The sequence below is a fragment of the Chamaea fasciata genome, unplaced genomic scaffold (assembly GCF_029207755.1).
Source record: "Chamaea fasciata isolate MVZ Bird 193981 ecotype frontalis unplaced genomic scaffold, bChaFas1.0.hap1 SCAF_1, whole genome shotgun sequence".
Classification (NCBI taxonomy): Eukaryota; Metazoa; Chordata; class Aves; order Passeriformes; family Sylviidae; genus Chamaea; species Chamaea fasciata.
Genome location: NW_027094086.1, coordinates 53478731 through 53497426, shown reverse-complemented (window position 1 = coordinate 53497426; position 18696 = coordinate 53478731). Strand labels below are relative to the sequence as shown.

General features: G+C 40.4%; 2 protein-coding genes across 3 annotated transcripts in view; one reads left to right on the top strand and one right to left on the bottom strand.

Annotated features, from left to right (window-relative positions):
* Positions 1 to 7769, top strand: part of PTPN2 (protein tyrosine phosphatase non-receptor type 2) — a 30496-nt gene extending 22727 nt beyond the window's left edge. The window contains exons 8-10 of one of the 2 annotated variants that reach the window (XM_066183908.1): positions 1012 to 1202; positions 2731 to 2832; positions 7408 to 7769. In XM_066183908.1, the coding sequence (XP_066040005.1) occupies positions 1012 to 1202; positions 2731 to 2832; positions 7408 to 7429 (315 nt within the window). In that variant the 3' untranslated portion in view covers positions 7430 to 7769. Of the gene's footprint in view, positions 1 to 1011; positions 1203 to 2730; positions 6713 to 7407 lie in introns of those variants that run through there. The other variant, XM_066183918.1, reaches the window with a different exon arrangement.
* Positions 7770 to 11275: 3506 nt separating this feature from the next.
* Positions 11276 to 18652, bottom strand: PSMG2 (proteasome assembly chaperone 2). Its single transcript, XM_066183895.1, has 7 exons — positions 18516 to 18652; positions 16691 to 16862; positions 15716 to 15774; positions 14778 to 14896; positions 13303 to 13476; positions 11995 to 12115; positions 11276 to 11628 (listed from the first exon to the last, which is right to left on the bottom strand). The coding sequence occupies exons 1-7, from the start codon at positions 18582 to 18584 to the stop codon at positions 11536 to 11538; spliced, it is 807 nt and encodes a 268-aa protein (XP_066039992.1). The 5' UTR covers positions 18585 to 18652; the 3' UTR covers positions 11276 to 11535.
* Between the last annotated feature and the right edge of the window lie 44 nt (positions 18653 to 18696).

Genomic DNA, 18696 nt, shown 5'->3' with positions numbered 1-18696 from the left:
TTTCACTTGCAGTGGAGGAGTCAGTTCATTGTTAAAACTCATTTTGCCAGCAGTCCATTTATAAGTAGCTGGTTTTTTTTATCACTCTCTGAGTTTGATATTTAGTTTAGACCAGCAGTCTTGAAATCATTCCATGGACAAGAATTACTCTATTACTTGTTTTGAGAAGATTAAATTTTCAGTTCATCTACTTGATCATAGACTTTAAAAGTAACTGATTTTTTTCCTACAAGGTATTCTATGTCTTTATAGTCATCGGCTGATTTGTGTGAGAAAAGAAGTGATTGTTTTTTAGGGCTGATTCTTTTCCTTCCTGTGCACTTTCTAGGGTTCTTTTCTGCATGAAATTTTGTGGTAGCAAGTCCTTCAGACTATTTATCATTAGGACAGTTACCCATTAGGATGGAGATTTAGCAAAACAGGTTTACTTCCAGTTTCTTTTTTTTCTTCCATCTCATTTCAGATTACTTTTCCAAACAAGGTGAATAACTGTTTTATGATGCAGTAGATCTCTGGGCTACTAATGGGCCACTAGGTTAAAAAGTAGGCCATGACTTTGGAATAGATAACTCTTTGTTACATTGTCCCAGTTCTCTCTTTTTAGGCAGTTCTTGTATACAAGGTCCTGTTGTATTTTGAAGCCATAAAAAGTAAGAGCACTGCACAGGCCTGTAGCAGGTAGAGGGAGATGGGAAGTGCTTGACAGTGCAGGATTTTATAAGATAGGGTACTTCCAATTTGTGGAGCTGCTGTGGACAGTACAAACACTGAAGGTAGAGGCCTCATGCCTTTGCAGTGGCACCATCCTGGAAAAATAGCAAAAAGGATCGTTGATGGTTGTTGGAGAAGACACATCTTGACCTAGCTTTATTTTCTTCATCTAGCAATTTTTTTTTCTTGATCTGGTAGCTCCTTTAATGTACTTCTGTGACTGTTCTTTTGGAAGACATCTTGGCAAGGGGACCCTTTAATATTAGGGGAGTGTTTGAAATATGTTCTCCTTGTTTTCAGAAACGGTGGAAGGAGCTCTCTAAGGAGGACCAAGCGCCAAGTTCCGAGCAGTCTCCTCCACACCCAGCCAAAATAACCACAGAGAAGTACAATGGGAACAGCATAGGCCTGGAGAACAAAGATCAGATGGAGAAAATAAACACTGACCTGTCCACTAAAGTTCAAGATATCACAGATGGGAACATTGAAAAGTAGGCATGATAAAGAAACTCCTAAAAGGCAGATACACTCTCTCAAAAGGCTGAATTACTATCTGCTTTTTTTCTGTAAAATCATTCAAGATCTTTCTGCAGTAGCAAGGGAGAACAGGTGGTATTTGACTGTCTTATTTAATGATTTTAAAAATACTACCTCAGTGATTCCTTGTGATACAGTTTTACTGTTCAGAAGTCGAGAAGAAAAACAAATGTCTCTTAACTGAAGCAGCTAGACATCATACTTGGAAAGCATTTTCTTAACAGATTGTCAGTGAACTCCACCGTGAAGTGTGAATGAGGTCATAAAATCGTCCAGCATAATTTCATACTGACTTTTAAATACAGTGCTAACTTATGTTTCAGAAACTACACGGTTCCTCAGAAACACAAAGGTTTTATCACGTATCACTTTCTGTGTAGTAGTTGAAATTGTATTACTGGAGCCATGTATGACCCTCTGTTCATGTTAAATCTGCTTGCTGTGAGTAGGCTCCTGTGGTTTAGCCGTGTCAGGTGAATTTGCTTTTCTCTTAGGAGTGCTGATGCCTCAGCTGGGAGGCACTGTGTCGCCTGGCCCTTCCCACGTGTGGGTTGCCAAATATTGATCCATAGCCAGAGATCCAGAAACTGGGCCAGAGCTATGCCAAGCTGAGCCACGTGGTGCACAGAAGGAGGCAGGGTCTGTCCCAAAGGGCTGCAGCCCCAAACAAGACACAGCAGTTCAGTGTAGATAGGCTGGAGTTCCAAAATAACAGCTGCCTCACCAAATGCCCCAATGAGTTTCTTTCTGTGTCTTGAGTGTTTTGAAAGAGAATGGCAGCAATTCTGTAGATGTTAAAAGGAGCCCCTCACAAGGAGTGAGGGTATGGTTATGTGTTAGAAGTCAATCAAAATTGTTTTTGTGTCGGAGTTCTGCTGTCTTAGAGATTGTGAGGGCACTTTTGGAGACAGGAATTCCAAGGTCATCCTGCTAGTGTAACACGCAGAACTTGGGTGTATTGTGTGTCCTTTACCAAGTTCTGGTTTGCATCCTGAGCTGAGTGCTACTAAACCTGAATGCAGCTGTGAGTAGGGGTTCGAGTCAGTCTATCATTGATGCTGGTGTGAACTCTGCAGTGGAGGTACCTATGTAAATACAGTGATACTTGCACGTGGTACCTGGCGTTGCATATAAAGGCAGCCTCTGCACAAAACACCTCAGCCACTAAATGGGGCACAGACAGGGCTGAAAGACTCAGCTCAGGTAATTTAACTAATTGCGTTCTCTGTCAAAGTCATTGATGAAGTACCATGTACATCTTTACATCTGTCATTTATGTATTTGTGGGGCTTCACTATCTGAAACTCTCTACATCAAGGTGGTTAAAACATAATAAAAGATTGCTTGGTTTGGATTTAATACTGCTGCCATATGCTATTGGTGGGTATACTAATGGGAATGTTGGAATGAGGTTTGGTTTAATATTATAATAGCCTTTTTTCCTGTTCTTCAGTGTAAGATTCACCTTTTTTTCTTTTAAAGTTCTGTCCGAAAACGACTGCGGGAGGATAGAAGAGCAAACACAGCACAGAAGCTGCAGCAGATGAAGCAGAAGCTAAATGAGACTGAAAGAAAAAGAAAAAGGTGGTTATACTGGAAACCTATTCTCACTAAGATTGGGTTTGGTACACTGATTTTAGTTGCTTATTCTTGCTGGAAAATGTATTTTCAAGAACATTCCTTGTAAGTGAACAGTAAGTGTGACTGCTCCAACAGCTAATTTTGCTGGAAGGTAATGAGTAGGGGTGTGACTTTAGGCATAAACTCCTTATTCCTGGAATGGGTACAGACTGTTACATACAATAGAGAAGTTATGTAAACCTGATCTCATGTCGACATCTCAGGACTTTCCACTGCAGGTACTTAGAAAAATGAACCGCTGCCCCCCACAGAATTGATGGTTTTTGTTTAATATGAGCAGGTACAAACTTGCTGCAACTGTTTATACACTTTTTAAAATGGTGTTCTACCAGATCTTGAGCAAATGCTGAACCATGGAGGTTTAGCTACTGAAGGCTGTCTGGATTTAAATTTACATGCCTGACATAAGCAATAAACAGTGTTGTATCATTTACATTATTAATGCAAAGAAGTTATCCTTAAATATGTGTAATGTGTAATGTACTAGTGACATGAACATAAACATTTTATATTCTTATGATCTAGGATAAATATATTTTATAATTGCATATTTAATCTTTTTGTAGTTCACTGTACTTTTAAAAGCTCAGTTTGTACAGGTTTCTGACCAAAAGGATTTCATTTTGAAACGAAATGTTATTATTATTTGTGCATGAAGAGAATAGTGCAACCATTCCCCATATTTGACTCTCCAGTTTGAAATGAGCAGCTAGGGGTCTGATAAAGCACATGCCAGTTTCTACTCTGTTAATTTGCATTCCTTATTTATTTTTTGTAGTTTTCATTATTTAAGTAAGACTTGGAATTTTTTTTAAAGGCTTTTGAGAACTTAGCCCCCACTGAAAGTCATACTGTTGATTAATGTATTCAGACTTTAGGTACTGTTTGAAGGCAAACATTGTTCAAGTTCTGACATTCCATTTATTGTAAAACATAATGTTTTGTGTGTCTATAGATTTTAATTGCTAGAGAGAATAAAATTAATTCATCAGTAATAGTTGTAGAAACACATCAAAGGAAATAGTAGTTGGACTTCCAAGAGTGGCTGTAGTAGAAAAGAAATGTTGGTAGTGTTCTGCCATACCCAGTGTTTTCAGCTGTATGAGCCACTTTGGTAGCTTCACAAAGTCTAGAACTGCTTTTCAGGTTTTCCAGCACAATATTAGTAAAACACTTGATGACGAGTAAAACACTTGATGACTAATATTTTGGGAGTATCTGTGCTACAGCCCCTTTAAAATTATTGAACACTCCCTTTCTGTTTACTTGGGGTAGTAACACCTTCTAAATAGTAATTCAACACAAACCACTTTCTGCCCTTTAAATTACCTTTGAATACAGAGATGGTATATGGCTGAATGTAGCTTGTTGTTCAAGCTGGGATCTAGTAATTTGTAGGGTTGGATTGTACTTTGAAACGGGAATTTTATTTATTCAAGCATTGCCTTGTTGGTTAACTTCAGAGAAGTTACATTTTCTCCTTCCGTTTTATAAGCTTGGTTGTTTTCTGTTCGGTGTGGGGTCTTAGGGGTTTTCTTCCACCCCCCTCCCCCATTTTGTAAAGCACTTCTTGGATTTACTGCTGAGAAACATTCAAAGAGCTGGATGATTATTTGCTCCTTATTCAAAGGAATTGACTTCAAAGTCTTCCAGTACATCCAAGCTTGGTAGTCACATACGAGGCATGGGGCCCAATTACTCTGACATTTACTACACAAAGCTAAGTGCAGTTTACTCTTTAAAATTCTCATTTTGCAATAGCTGATCCTATTCTGGACTAGGCTGTTTGTATAGTAAACAAATGCTGCAGGGTTTGGCTGAGGAAATCAAGTGTAGTTCCACGGAGTGCTCGGTTCGCGAAGTTGTGCGTCAGTAGAACAAGACAATTTGTTCCGTGGCATTGCTGACCAACTGTGTAATAGCCTGAATAGCAAAATGACTGCTGGGACATAGCACAGGCAGGCAGCTCATGTATTTTAAGACATTTCACAATTTTTACAACCACAGTAACTTTCAGCCAGCAAGAAGACTGTCAAATAATTCTTTTTTTTTTTTCCTTTAAATTGAGGGCAGGTTTTTCAGTATCCGCTGTAATTGATAGTAGGTGTAAATGTATGTGCCTTATAAAGATATTTTGGTTATGGAAAAATACATGGAATGTAATTTAAATGCTTTTGTAACAGAAATATTCCAGATTTTATTCTAGATACTTAAAAGCAGCTAAGGAAAAAGTGCAGGCAAAACTTGGACTGATACTACACTGTCATTTATTGCCCTTCTTTTGGCATGAGGAGGATTTCCTGGGATACCAGTATCCTACAGGCACTGAGCTCTAACTGCAGCTTGTCAAGTTGTCAGTTGATTTCCTTTTTTTTCCCTGATTCAATCTTCTAAATTCTGGCTTTTTAATTTACTTGATTGTGAGTAAGCATTCCTCAGTTCAGGGTGGGGCAGGGCAGGGAGCAGCCAATTCAGATCACCTCACACTCCATTACCTTCTTGATGCAATAAAGCAGGACTTGCACATTCAGCAGTTGTTCTGTAAAAGTTTGGTTCTGTGATTGCAAGTACCTTGGGAGTCTTAACTGTTAATAATTTAAGGAGGATGAACCAGTACAAGCCTTGAACAAAACTATTTTGAACAGTGAATTGTTCATGATAGTATGAGAATAGTAAGGAAAATCAAATGATTGGTCTCTTTGTACAGTCCAGGAAATAATTTGGATAAAAATCTTCTTTCTGGTCCATCACTAATCCTTAAAACCCAAAATCTGGAGGACTGCTTTTCTTGCTGCACACTAAGCCCTTGTGATACTTTGTTATTCTGGAGGATTTAAATTTGCAGCAGTTTTGCACAGCTTGGATGTTAAATAGGAACAAATATGGGCCAAAATGAAGAACTGTTGATCCCAGTCACCTCTATCATAGGAAATGTTTAAAGGGTGAAATTGAAGGACATGCCTTCTGACTCCTCTCCTCTCCCCCTCCCTGACTTCTGGCAAACTGCTGGCTGGTCCCATGCTACTTGTAAAATGTGGTTGGGCTTGATTCAAAACGTTACTCTGTTGGTTTTTCCCCCTCCTCTCTGAAAATGCATCAGTCAAAATATTTGATGCATAGTGGGCATCTCTAATTAAACAGTGTTGGACTCTCAGATGAGCACTTGTGTTCAAGTCATGCACGTTTTCATAAAAAGACACCTAGCAAACATTTGGACCTCCACTGCAAGGGGTTTGCAAGATTGGAATTAATCCTCTAGGTTTCCTATTTGTGTTCTTGGTGCAGGGACAGTCCACTTAGTGACGGTACATCTGTATTTTCCTTGAAATGTATTAAGTAAAATAATTTAATTCAGTGTGAAATAGCAATTTGGAAAAACCTCTGGATTTGTTATGGAAGTGAGATGTTGCCAGTGAAACGTGGCTTATTCTGTTAAACCTTGAGTAATATGGTTTACTGACATCAGTTTATGTCCCCCTGAAAAGGGAAGAGACGTAAATGTGTATGCATGTATGTGTGACTGGATCATGCAGGCGATGAAAAAGCCTGGTTAGCTTTATGTTTAATGAATGTAAACCAAATTATTTAGTTTGCTGTTCGGCATTATAGTAAAACCTGAGACACTTGAGGACTGCATGAGAAACTAAATTAACAAGGACAAAAGAGGAAGTCTTCTGCAGGGCTGAGTGGCTTAAGCCAGAGGACGGTATTTCTAAAGGTGACGTGACACACAGTAGTCTTCCTGGGCCTTTTTGTTTGCCCCCAAAGTTTTAAGTCAGTCTTTCATTTTTATGTACAAAAAATAAACGTGTTCAAAATTGCATCTCTGTCTGAGTCTTTATTTAAATTGGAAGGGTGAATACCTGGAAGCCTTCTTTCAATGTGTCCGAAGTGGTGGAGGAAAGCTGCTTTATGAATCAGTGTAGTGCTTGCAGAACTCAGACACATTTTACCTGTAGTAGCTTGGGGGTGTGGTGCTGTGAACACCAAGGTCTCTTTCTGTAGATTCTGGGAGTAGAGCCTTGCCTTGCTTAAGAACAAAATGTTTAGTGCTGGGGCGTCTTTCTCACTACAGGAAATCTTTTTCCTAGAAACAGTTACTGTCAAGCTGCTGTAGCAGGATTGGCCTCCAAAGCTGTGCCAGGTGATGTGTTTTGAGATGTAGCCTGCCATAGGCCCTCTGAGGCCCAAGGAGACTTCTGCAGTGCTTGTGGTGACATGTGTGAGGAAGTGGTTTGCTGGACTGACACCTGTACTTGAAACTCTCCAGCAAGGCTATGCCTTGTACTGTAACATGGAAATACCTTCTGGAAAAGCAGCGGCTTTCCAAGAGTACTTGCTCTGAGGCAGTAGTTGCTCCAGGGAACACATGAGAAGCTGTTTGGTGTTGACAGTGAGCTGCAAACCCGCTGTCAGTTCTTAGCTCTTTTTTTTTCTTTTTTTTTTTTTTTTTTTTTATGTTTTTTATCCCCGTACTCTGTACTGAATCGGTGACTTTCTTTTGGTTGTATGTCGCAGGCCGAGACTGACTGACACCTAAGCCTTGGAGAGCTGTGAATATTCTGCAGCTATAAACTGCAAATTATTGACATGCAAAGCGAGACATGACCCCCCTCTTCGGGAACAAAAAGTGAGGTCTGTTAAGTACCAAGAAGACCTCAGTTATCTGTTTACAGCGTAAACTGCACCGAGGGGATGAAGACCACCAGCAGCGTGTGCTACTTTGCAAAACAAAATAATATGCCATCTTGTGTTTTTATAATGCCTGTATTAATGTAGAAAGATGTAAAAGAAATAAATTAGGAAGTATTTTGTTTTGTACTGCCATTCTTATTGTATTTTTATACTTTTTGGCAGCATTAAATATTTTTTTAAATTGATGATGTGCTGTTGTGTCCGCGTTATGTTAGGGAGAACCTGTTAAGAGTGTGTGTTGTGGAAAAAGAAGGGTTTTGCCTTAAGGTTTCCTGATACCTGTCTTAACAGGAAAATGGCAAAATTTATTAAGAGTGTGCTTTATGCAAGTATTTGCATTAATGCTAAGTATTGTAGTTTGATTTAGGAGGAACTCTTGCACATTTCTTTTGTAATACACCACTAAGAATATTATTTTATTAATCTGAACGGTTGGTTTGGTAATCCTTTTTACGTTTGCTATAAAATACGCACAAAATGTTCAGAGTAACTTTGTGACAGGGAAGTGTTCTGTTGGTGATGCTTTAAAGGGAGGAAAGAGGGAAAACCTGACCTCTCTTGACCCACCATCCTGTGTAGTTAATGGGAACTGAGGAACAAAAACGAAGCGCAGAGAAGTCAATGGTGTCTGTAATTAAACAGGTTTTGCATTGTGCCATTGCTGTGTATTGTCTGTACGGTATTTTCCTTCATGTCTCCCACCTTCTGTCAGTGTTCTTGATGTAGTCAGGATGGATTGGAAATGAGTAATCCAGAGTGCTGCTTGAAGCTCTTCCAGTGAGGTCAGCAGGGTTTCCAGTTTCCAGCCCTGTGCCTTCTGTAACAGAGCTGATCTCAATTCTGCACTTGTTCTCTGATAGCTTCAGATAAACCTTAATTCACAAAACTCTATATATTTACTATGACTGTCTCAGCTGGCATGTGGTGGGGTTTTACATGGAATTTGCACCTTGCATATTTTTGTAACAGGTTTTTGTACAAGTCATATAGTTACTGAAAATGAAGTGTGGAACTGGGGGGAGAGCTAGGCCAACTCAGGCAATTTTTGCTAAAAAAGGCAGCAGCCTGAAGTCTTACCAGAACTTGGTCTTGAGGCCCATTCATGAAAGCAGTCATATTCAGAGTTGTGTTGAACATGAAGGGGAAGCTGAAGCAGGGGAGAGTACTTAATGCTATTACTTGACACATTTGACACCATCCTGCAACAGTCTAAATTGCCAATCTGGTTTGTCCAATTTTTTTTTTCTTTACATGATTACCATTGTTCTGAGCTTATGCTGGAAAACAACATTGCGCCTTGATTCAGTTTTCATTTTCAAGTTGGTGCAGCTGTGAAGCCAGGAGTGTTTATAGCAAGAGATCAAGCTCTGCCAAAACCACTGCAACAAACCCTGCTATTGATTACAGGAACAAGGCCTGGTTTATACCACTTGAGACATCTTCGGATAAGGCTTTCAGCTGTTTATGCCTTTTACCTTTAGCTATGGTTTAGGTTTTCATTATTTTCCTCCTCTTGGAGTTGTCAGTAAGCGTGCAGTGCATGACTACTGGAAATGTGCATGTGCCTTATTATTCTACCTCCTGCTATCACATGCAACTCATTTATCTTGTGGGGCACAGACAGCCGAGTATCCTAATAAAAATGTTGATTGCCCTTAGTTTTTAAATGGTTTTCAGCCACTGACATGCTGGAATAAAGTTGATGTCAGCCAACTTGATGAATCAGCAAAGGAGATCAAGAGAGAGAGTAGTTCCAAAACCTGGGTGGTTTTTTTGGTGTTGTGGAGTGCTGTCTGGTGACATGAGAAGTCTTGCTTTCTGATCTGTATACTTGTTTGGTTATTTCTACCAACAAGAACAGGCCCCAGTTCTTGACTACTGTTGGGAAAGTGTATTTAAAAAGGTGAAGGAAGGGGAGAGAAAGGACCAACTGAGTGTGTCTTTGTAGCCTTTAAAGAAATGGGGTTAAAATGATCAGACTTGCGAAAGGCATGTTTTTCCACATGAAGAAGCTGTGATTTACTGACAGCCATTTTTTTTTTTTCCTCCATGCTTAAGGGCAGTGTCGCAGAGGTGTTTTTATTTCTTCTAGTCATCTAAACTGCAGGGCAAAGGCACAGCCATGTCCTGTAGGAAGGTTTTGGTGTCTCCAGGGGCTGTGCTTGCCTGTCCCGGGCACTGGAGGCAGGAGTGGCTCGGGGCCAAGGGCAGCGCCGCCCGCGGAACTGCCGGCCTTGGAGAAGCTGCGTCCTTCTTCCACAAGGATCCGACTGCCCTCTACCTTCTTCACAGGGAACGGGAAAACCCTGAGGATTTTCTCTTCCACAAAGTACTCCCAGTGTTCTCCTTTTCCCTTCTTGAGGTTTTGCTCGCCTGTGCCTCTAGAGGACGTAGAGAACATCTATGGCTTGCTGAAGGAAAATACTGTGAAGCAAGTAATATTCCTTTGATAGCTTCTGTCTGGTCCTTCAGTCCCTCAAGACTTAATTTGCACTCCTGCTCTATATACACCTCGTAGTCACTTGGCTCCATTTGAATATGGTTATTTTTCCAACTAGCTTTAGCCTTATCAGACTTGCCTTGTGCTACACATGGCCTTTTGTCTGCATTCCCTGACTGCATCTGCATTTTGACTCACCAACTTACCAGTCTGGATATCTGTGGGAACTCCTAAAATATGTATTTTAGTTAATTCTCACTTTTCAACTCAAGAACTGACCATCTTGCATCTATGATTTAAAGTTGTTTTTAAATCAGCTGATGTGACCAAGCACTTCCAAAAGGCCAAAATTGAACACATAGCCAAATACTATAGTGCAACAGGTACCATGACAAACATTGAACACGTGAACTGTCCATCACACAATTGCTGTCTCAGACTAAACCTGTAAAATACACAGATACCAGACTGCCTGGTATCAGGCAAGGTTCCCTGATTCCTTTATGTTTCAGAGCACTGTATTAATGTTCAGTCTAAGAAGGCTCATTGACCTAGAAAGCTTTAGTTTCAGCATCTTAGCTTCTGGAAATGGAACAGAAGCCTGGAAAAGAGAAGGCTCAGGGGTAACCTAATTGTGGCCTCCCAGTTCCCAGAGGGACCCTGCAAGAGAGGTGGAGAGGGTCTTTTTACAAGGATGTGTAGTGAAAGGATAAAGGGAAATGGCTTCAAACGGAGAGTCGGTTTAGGTTGGGTATTAGGAAGAATTTTTTTTTTTACTGTGAGGGTGGTGAGGCACAGGCTCAAGTTGCCCAGAAAAGCTGTAGATGCCACATCCCTGAAAGTGTTTAAGACCAGGTTCACTGGGGCTCTGAGAAACCTAGTCTAGTGGAGGGTGTTCCTGCCTAAAGCAGTGGAATTGGGACTAGGGGATCTTCAGGATCCCTTCCAACCCACACTGTCCTATGACTCTATGTAGACACAGAAGAGGCTGTTACACTGCTTGCAGTCTCCCCAGTTGAAGCTACCACAACAGCATTGGGAAAAGGCGGCAAACCAGCTCACTTCTGACCTTCACTTACCTCATCAGGAAGTCTTGAAAAAAAAGTTAAGATCCACAGTTGACATGGAAGTGGAGGGTTTTATCTTCCAAGAAAATGCATGCCTGCACATCACTCTCAGTTCTCAGCTGCATTAAAAAGGAGCACTGTAAGCTTGTCCATGGCAGTAACACAACCACAGAAAAAGGTTTCTTAAAAAATATTTTATTAGAAAAAACCTCCAACCAAAGTTACTCAATAAACAACTGTACAAAACATATTTCTTTGGTGAGTTTATGAAAATTACCTTAATTTCTTTAGCTACCCACATACACAAAAGGAATTTCTCTTAAATAAAGCATTTATGTAGACACCAAAGCAAGCTGCTGCTCCTTGGCAATTGCTGTGGAATCACCACCTCAAGGGACATCTGTGACCGCACACACACGTGACTCACAGCAGATTCAGAGCTGATCAGAAGAGGGCAGGGGGAAGACCATTCCCAAACAGTAAGCGCCAAGAACTCGGGATCTTCCACTGTGAAGAAGGATCTGTGGAATTGTTGCTCTGCAACAAACCCAGAATAATTAAGTTTTAAGTAGTAAGGATGTAACTGGCACAGGTAGTAAAATAAGGGGCAGCAGTCCAAGTGTCAGTGTCACAGTGGGTTGCTTTAGAGAAGGGCACTGGAAGAGAGAACTCAAACCTTTACACAATTTTTGCCCATACCTGTCAAACAAAAGAACTGGTGTTCAGATTTGTTTTTTCAGGTGGGGAAACTCCCAGTGAGATTTTAATACAAATGTGTATTTTATTTGGCATATTCTTGATGACCAAGAGCCAAATTAAGAGTCCAGCCACCTGGACTGAAGAAAAATTAAAATAACTAATATAAAATATGAAAGCAAGAACTTTAGATCAAACAGTACTTACTTCACTTTTAATTAGCTGGAGCCATTCATTAAGATAGTTAACAAGAACAAATGCATCAGGGATGTTGTCTCCTTCTGAGCAAAATTTCAGAAGAACTGCCATTTGGATTCCCTCTGAACAGCTGCAACAAAAATAAGCATGCACTTACATTTTGTTTTTGGATCCACAACAATTATATTTATGTATTAAGGGCAGCAACAATATGCATGTATCTTGTGAAAAGACAAAACCAAAAAGGAAAAAAGTATGGATACATGTATTTTTTTGCTCTCCAGATTTCCTTGATCACATTTTCACACTTCGTGCTCTTTTGCTTAGTCTTGAATTTGTTCTTTACTTTGCAAGGCAGGAATCCTACATCTTGCAAGAGTATTCAGGCCTTTTACATACTTAGTTTGCATTTTTTGTGCTGGTGAGGTGCCTATACACATCGTTTGATAAAATCACTCCTGATCTTTCTGTGTATTTTAAACCAGCAGTTTTGCAGGCTGCATATCACTGCTTCACTCAGAATAGTCTCATTTTATAATTTAGATATTAAGATGGTTATTTTTAAATTTTTGAGCTCAAGTCCTAACAGGTCTTTTCTTTTGCAATTGTATATAGTTTCCATACTGAAGTCAGTATAAAGGTAAGTGTGGCATTAGTAACTTTGCTACTGTTGAATGCAACAGTGTGGTCAGGTGTTAAAGGTAATAATTAAAAAATAAAAGTCAATTTTCCACCTGACACAACACATATTTTGCAGAACCACACACTTGTGCTATAAATGAGTATTAGTTTCTAAAATTTAGAAACTCAGCTTTCAGCACAACTTCTGATGCACACAGCTTTTAACAAAACCCCCACATGTAATTTGTTTGCTGGCCCTGAAATCTTCACTCATTCATAGCGCTCAGAATTGTTTGCGGGTTTTTGGGGTTTTTGTGTAACCGACATTGGAACCATTTGCCTCAGGAAACAGTTTCAGTTAAAGCAGCACAGGTACAGGAATTCTACTATTTACCAATTGTGGTTTGGATAATATAAGATACCAGACTGACTATGATCATAACTGTAAAGATTTTATTCTTTTCCTTTAGCCCATTCCCTTATATTTTTACTTATTCTAACTTTATGATCCAGGACTCCCTACTTCTCTTCCTCCTAATCATGGGCCTGACCTGAAAGAAATTCTATTCCTATAGAATAGAATAGTTCTGATCTATAAAAAGAAGGACTTTTCTTTGCCTGTCACATAAAAGTTTATAAGATAACTTTACCCAAGTACTTCTGATATCTTTCTATGCTTATCTTTAGGTAGCTCACCTCTCAGTAAATAATAGTTTTGTGATGCCACCTCCAGGTATATGCAGAACTTTGTCTGTATCGCTTATCCCAGGGTAAGCTGCTACTTTCTCCATTTCTTTCCAGTTTAGCTCCTTCACGTGGCCTCCAACTGCTTTTTCCAGATCAGGTGTGAGCAGGTAGCGCAGTGGTGTCCTAGGAACAAGCCAAGGATGAGTTCAGGTTGCCAAGGAAGGACAATACCCCAGTTATCACTTGGGGCAGACAGAAGGTGCAAGCACTGAGGACCTCACACCTGCAGGGAAGAATTGCTCTGATGTTCTCTCCCTCTTCAAATCAAAGTTAGAAAGTAAGTCTGTGGCCTCGAAACTGTACAAGCTACTCAACTTTCTGCCATAAATAGAATTTGGGTACCCTTTCAGGGGCTCAAATAACTGGCAAGTGCCAAATACATAAGCACATAAATAGGGGAATTGCTTATAGTTGTTAAAATAATTTACAATTAAAATGTGCTTTTTCTTCCTTCAGATAGGAGGTGACTGATTCAAAACCTGCAAGGGTAAACTTGGACTTCACTATGATACAGTATTTTTAATAAGGTCACACTACCAATACATTCAGACTTCAGTCAAGTTGAAAGTATTTTCTGAATGCCCTATCCTCACTCTTTCCTAAATCTGCTGTAAGGGAGTTGTTCTGTGGTGCTAAGGGAGCTGGAGGGTTTAAATCACTACAGCTTATGACTCAGACCTCATCAAATAACCGTCAGTCCCTCTCATTTCATTCCATGTTAGCTGGCCATCCTGCAATTGTATGGATCTGCCACTATATCTGGGATGTGCATAGATCTAAACCTCCTCTGAGGCCCTATATATTTATAGAGCCTGAGGATAACAACTGCAGAAATACTGATTTTATTTGTTTTTCATTAAATCACCAATTATGATGCCCTCAATCAGCAAGACATGCCTGGTTTTCGGATGGGTAACGTCTAGTAAAAAAAAAATACTGCAGTTGCAACATTGCATTTGCCTCCCATAACTTCCTATTAAAAAAAGAAAAAGAATGACAACTTACTGTATCAAAAAACCCCTTCCAAATGCAGAATGGTGATGAAGAGGTCAGAAACGAACCAATACTGCAAGCAACTATTAAAAATCTAACCTGTGACCTGTATGTCAGCAGTTAATCCTTGACATTGCTTGCAGCCAGAAGAAGTTAAAACTGAGGCTCTGGTGCCTGGAAGTGCAGGCCAAGTGCAATTTGCTTACAGCTTTTCATTTGATCAGTACCTTTGACAGTGATAACCCAGAAGCTTCCGAGACTAATCCTGTAAAACATCATGTTTTAATAGTAAACTTAGCATTTTATGACCTATGTACACATGCAAGCAAAGGCACCCTGCCAAAAGTACTCAGTACATGGAAGTAGAGGGAAATATGTCACTCAAAACCACCCAGAAACATCAATTAGGTCTTTTAAGGACACAAACATACCCCAGAAGCTGCTCATCATCACGCTGGTATGCGTGGCTGCTGGACAGGAGGACAACCCTGGCACATTCACTGCTCTTCACCCAAGCAAGCAGAGTCTCACAGAAGGGCCTGTACTTGTTCTTTACACAAAGACACAGAAAAAAAAAAAAGTGAAACTTTAATGTGTCTTTAACAATGCCAGGTGTTATATATAATGTTTAGCAGCGATATAAATTATTCTTCATATCCACTTAGTCTTCAGCCCCAGATATATTATTAGAAAGCAGAGAACTGCCCTGGTTCTTTACTTAAGCAAAACTACACACAGAATTTTAAGAATTATTATTAAAATCATGTCAACAACAACAGTGCCACCTGTTTTGTGTGCCATTAATACCAAAGGAAAAAGCTTTAGAGCAAGATGGGATGGCAGGATCACACAGTATTTTTCCACACTTTGAACTACTAAAATACTGCACCATAATTTTTTTTTTCTGTCATGGCATTCTGCTTATTTTAAATTACAGCCACTGTCCAGTCAATGTCCAGTTAAATTCCTCATTTTTACCACGTGAACACAGTTAATATAGAATACTATGAAATAATTGAATTGGTATGACACAAAAAAAGGATAAAGCTATTACAAAGAACATGCAAAAACAATAAATGTAAAGGAAAAAAATAAGACAAAACCCAGACCATTTTGTATTTTCTTGACTCTTAATAACTAAGGAGATATTTACACTAAAATCTACCAACACAGGCAGCTGTTGTGGGGCTTGAAAAAACAAAACCAAAACCTCAACCCTCAATGAATGCAGAAATCAGTAAAACTGTACCAACTGCAGAAGGTGTTACAGCATGAAGTAGAAAAATAATTTCACCAGACCACTTAATATTTGCCAGCAGAACTATTCAAACCAAATAGTGAAGTAAGAACAAACAATGAACATACATACCTTTATAAAAGGTGACCTGATCTGCAGAACCACAAGTTTCTTTGAAGGTAAGGAGTACACTACAAGAAGAAATCATGAAGTCTTGTTAAGCAGAAACTGAGAAAGAGATATGGGTTTAAATATATCAAGAATGACCCCATTTACAGAAGGTATAGTAAACCTTTCAGCTATCAATTCATATGGGAAAGCCTGAAAACATCCACTGTGTTAAAAACACATATTTCTGTGCACTGTGTTTTCGTAAGACCGAGTTTCAGTTGTACTAAATTCAAGGACTGATTTTAAATCAAATATATATGAAGATTTTTACATATATAAATATATATATTTTATATATTTATATATACACAAATAAATATTTTGATTTTATATATATATATATATATATATATATATATATATATATATATATGAAAGATATATGAAGATTTGCCTCCTGTAATGATTCAGATAATGTATGCATCTTTGCAAAGATTGACAGATTATTCTGAGATTTCTGTGATTTAAGAGGGTAAAAAAAATAAAATTAAATACAATGATCAATGTAGGGAAAGAAACTAAGACTTTTGAGGGGGAGTGGGAGAAACATTACACAGGGAAAAAGGCAAAGGTATGTAGGAAGGAAGAAAAGCATCCTTTTAAATCAGAAATTCAACCTGTATTTCAGTAATTTATTTTACGTATGTGCACGCTTGATATTGCTTTGGATTAACATCACAGAGAGTTCTGCCTGCACTGCAATATGGCTAAAACTCAACGTTTCTTACTGGTTCCAAATATCAAATTGGTTTTCCAAAATAACAACAGGAACAGTTTCCTCTGTGAAGTGTAAATACTTCTATCTGTAGTTTCTGCAGCTGTTATTACTGACCTTTAATTTAAGCACATCAGGAAAATTAACAACAACAAAAAAAGTAAATGTGATGTTCTTGCATCTTACGCCCCCTGCAAATACCTTCAGCATTCAATACCCACCTTCAGCATTTATACTCAGCTCTGTTGAGTTTTCCTCTGCTGTTGCATATGGGTTATTTCCAACCATTGGCACCAGGCAGTCGGTGTAATAGTAACCAACTTTAGTCATGTCAAGTGTGGAAATCACCAGGTCTATTGCCAGCTGACCAACATTCCCCACGGACACTGCTGGCTGAAGGAACACAGTGAACCCAATTACAGCCTGCTTTATGGGTGGCACAAGGTGCTCTTCAAACAGTGAAAGCTTAAATTCCTTCAAATCTGGTCAAACATGATTTCTAAAACTGGCTCCTCATCCTCTGGCAAAGGTGACTATTTCCTACCAGAAGAATTGAGAAATATAGGATTTGGTCCCTGTCTGACAAAAAACATCCTGGCCACTTCTGTGAATAATCCTGTCTCACTGTAAACTGAAAGAACAGCTTGGAAACGTATCTCTTTCGCCACATTTTTGGATTGAAAGCAGGTAAAAGCCACTCAAGTAACTGACGTGATACTGGCAAACCTCACATGAGTTTGCCCAAAGGCAGCGCTGGTATTACATATTAAACCTCTAAATCTCAGGCTGACCCATAGACAAGAGCAGGTTGGTTTTAATTTTTTTTAAGGATGAAAATGATAAGGGTGCCCTTAAATTAATTTCAGAGGAATTGCTGTGGGTTATCATCAATCGGGGCAGACACTGACTTATACTGACCTAATGTGACGGCACGGAAAGAGAAAATCAAGGAGTCTGTGTCCTTCCAAAGAAACTATTACAGGAGGACAACAGTAAAACGTTTCGTTGCTTTCCTCTAATTCATAATCAAATCTAAGAATTGCTGTTGCTGCCCACTGCGGCAAGACACGGGTTTTGAGGCTGACAGAAAGCGAAGGTGGCCGCGGCAGCACTGAGCGTCCCCACGCCCCGGTTGGCAGCCAGCTCCCACGCCAGGAGCTCGGCAGTGATGTGCTTCCTGCTGCTTGTCAGCTGACCGGGAATGACTTCCCGTGCAGCCTGCACAGTCATCGCCGGCTGTGCAGCCCTGCCTGGGAAGCGATGGGATCCTGCACAGTCATCGCCGGCTGTGCAGCCCTGCCTGGGAAGCGATGGGATTCCCTGCAGCTAACCCAGCAAGGCGAGCAATGCGGGGCTTGCCCCTCCGTAGCCGGCGCTGGAGCTCTCGTCCCACAGTGGCATCGTCACCTCGGGCACATGACCTGACACTGATGTCACACCGTGTGTGAAGGCGATAAAAACACTTCCTAAAACAACCCTAATCCGAGATTTAAAGGTAGCAGAATGATTTATTTTTTCTTTTAACACTGAAAACATTTATACATCGCATCTAAATGAAAAAAATCCCAAACTGTTATTGCAGTGGCAAACCACGGGTGCTGCAAATCCAGTAAAAGCACATAGGGCGCATTAATTTTTAGAGCAATAACATATAGCTATAGCTCTGAAATAGCATATAGCTATTGCTCGAAAATAAAATATAGCTGTTGCAGCTTGGCACGGATCGTCTTGTCAGGGGCAAACCCGGGGTTCTGAGGAGAGAGAAGTTGACAGAAACGGAGAAGACTGGGCTAAGCTCTGCTGCAGACGGAGCCCTCCAAACCCTCTTTTCCTCGGCAGAACACCCCACAGATTCCACACACATCGGCTGCCCTTAGCCTTCTCGGCCAGGTACCCAGGCACGACCCTCGGGCAGGGTACGGGTACCAGAGCCCCCCGTGTCCTGTCCCACAGGAGCCTAGCGGAGTCCCCCGCACAGGGACCGGGGAGAGCGACCCCACAAACCCACCGAGGGCGGGGGAAAGTGGAAGCAGGAGGGTGACTCACCATGAGCAGAGTGAAGCCTTTAAAGTCGGGAGCGGCGGAGTCCCCGCCGCGGTCGCATGGAATGAACATGCCGGCCGGGAAGGGAGGAGGGAAGCAGGCAGTGAAGAAAGGAAGGAAGGAAAGAAGGAGGGAGGGAGGGAAGGAAGGAAGCGGGGCGCGGACGCCGCACCCACGTGCTGCC

Coding starts and splice junctions, on each gene's coding strand:
- PSMG2 (XM_066183895.1), bottom strand. CDS start 18,584: ATGTTCATTCCATGCGACCGCGGCGGGGACTCCGCCGCTCCCGACTTT. Junction 13,477..14,777: donor GATGATGAGCAGCTTCTGGG/GTATGTTTGTGT, acceptor GCTTGTTCCTAG/GACACCACTGCGCTACCTGC. Junction 11,629..11,994: donor TCCAGCTAATTAAAAGTGAA/GTAAGTACTGTT, acceptor GGTTTGTTGCAG/AGCAACAATTCCACAGATCC.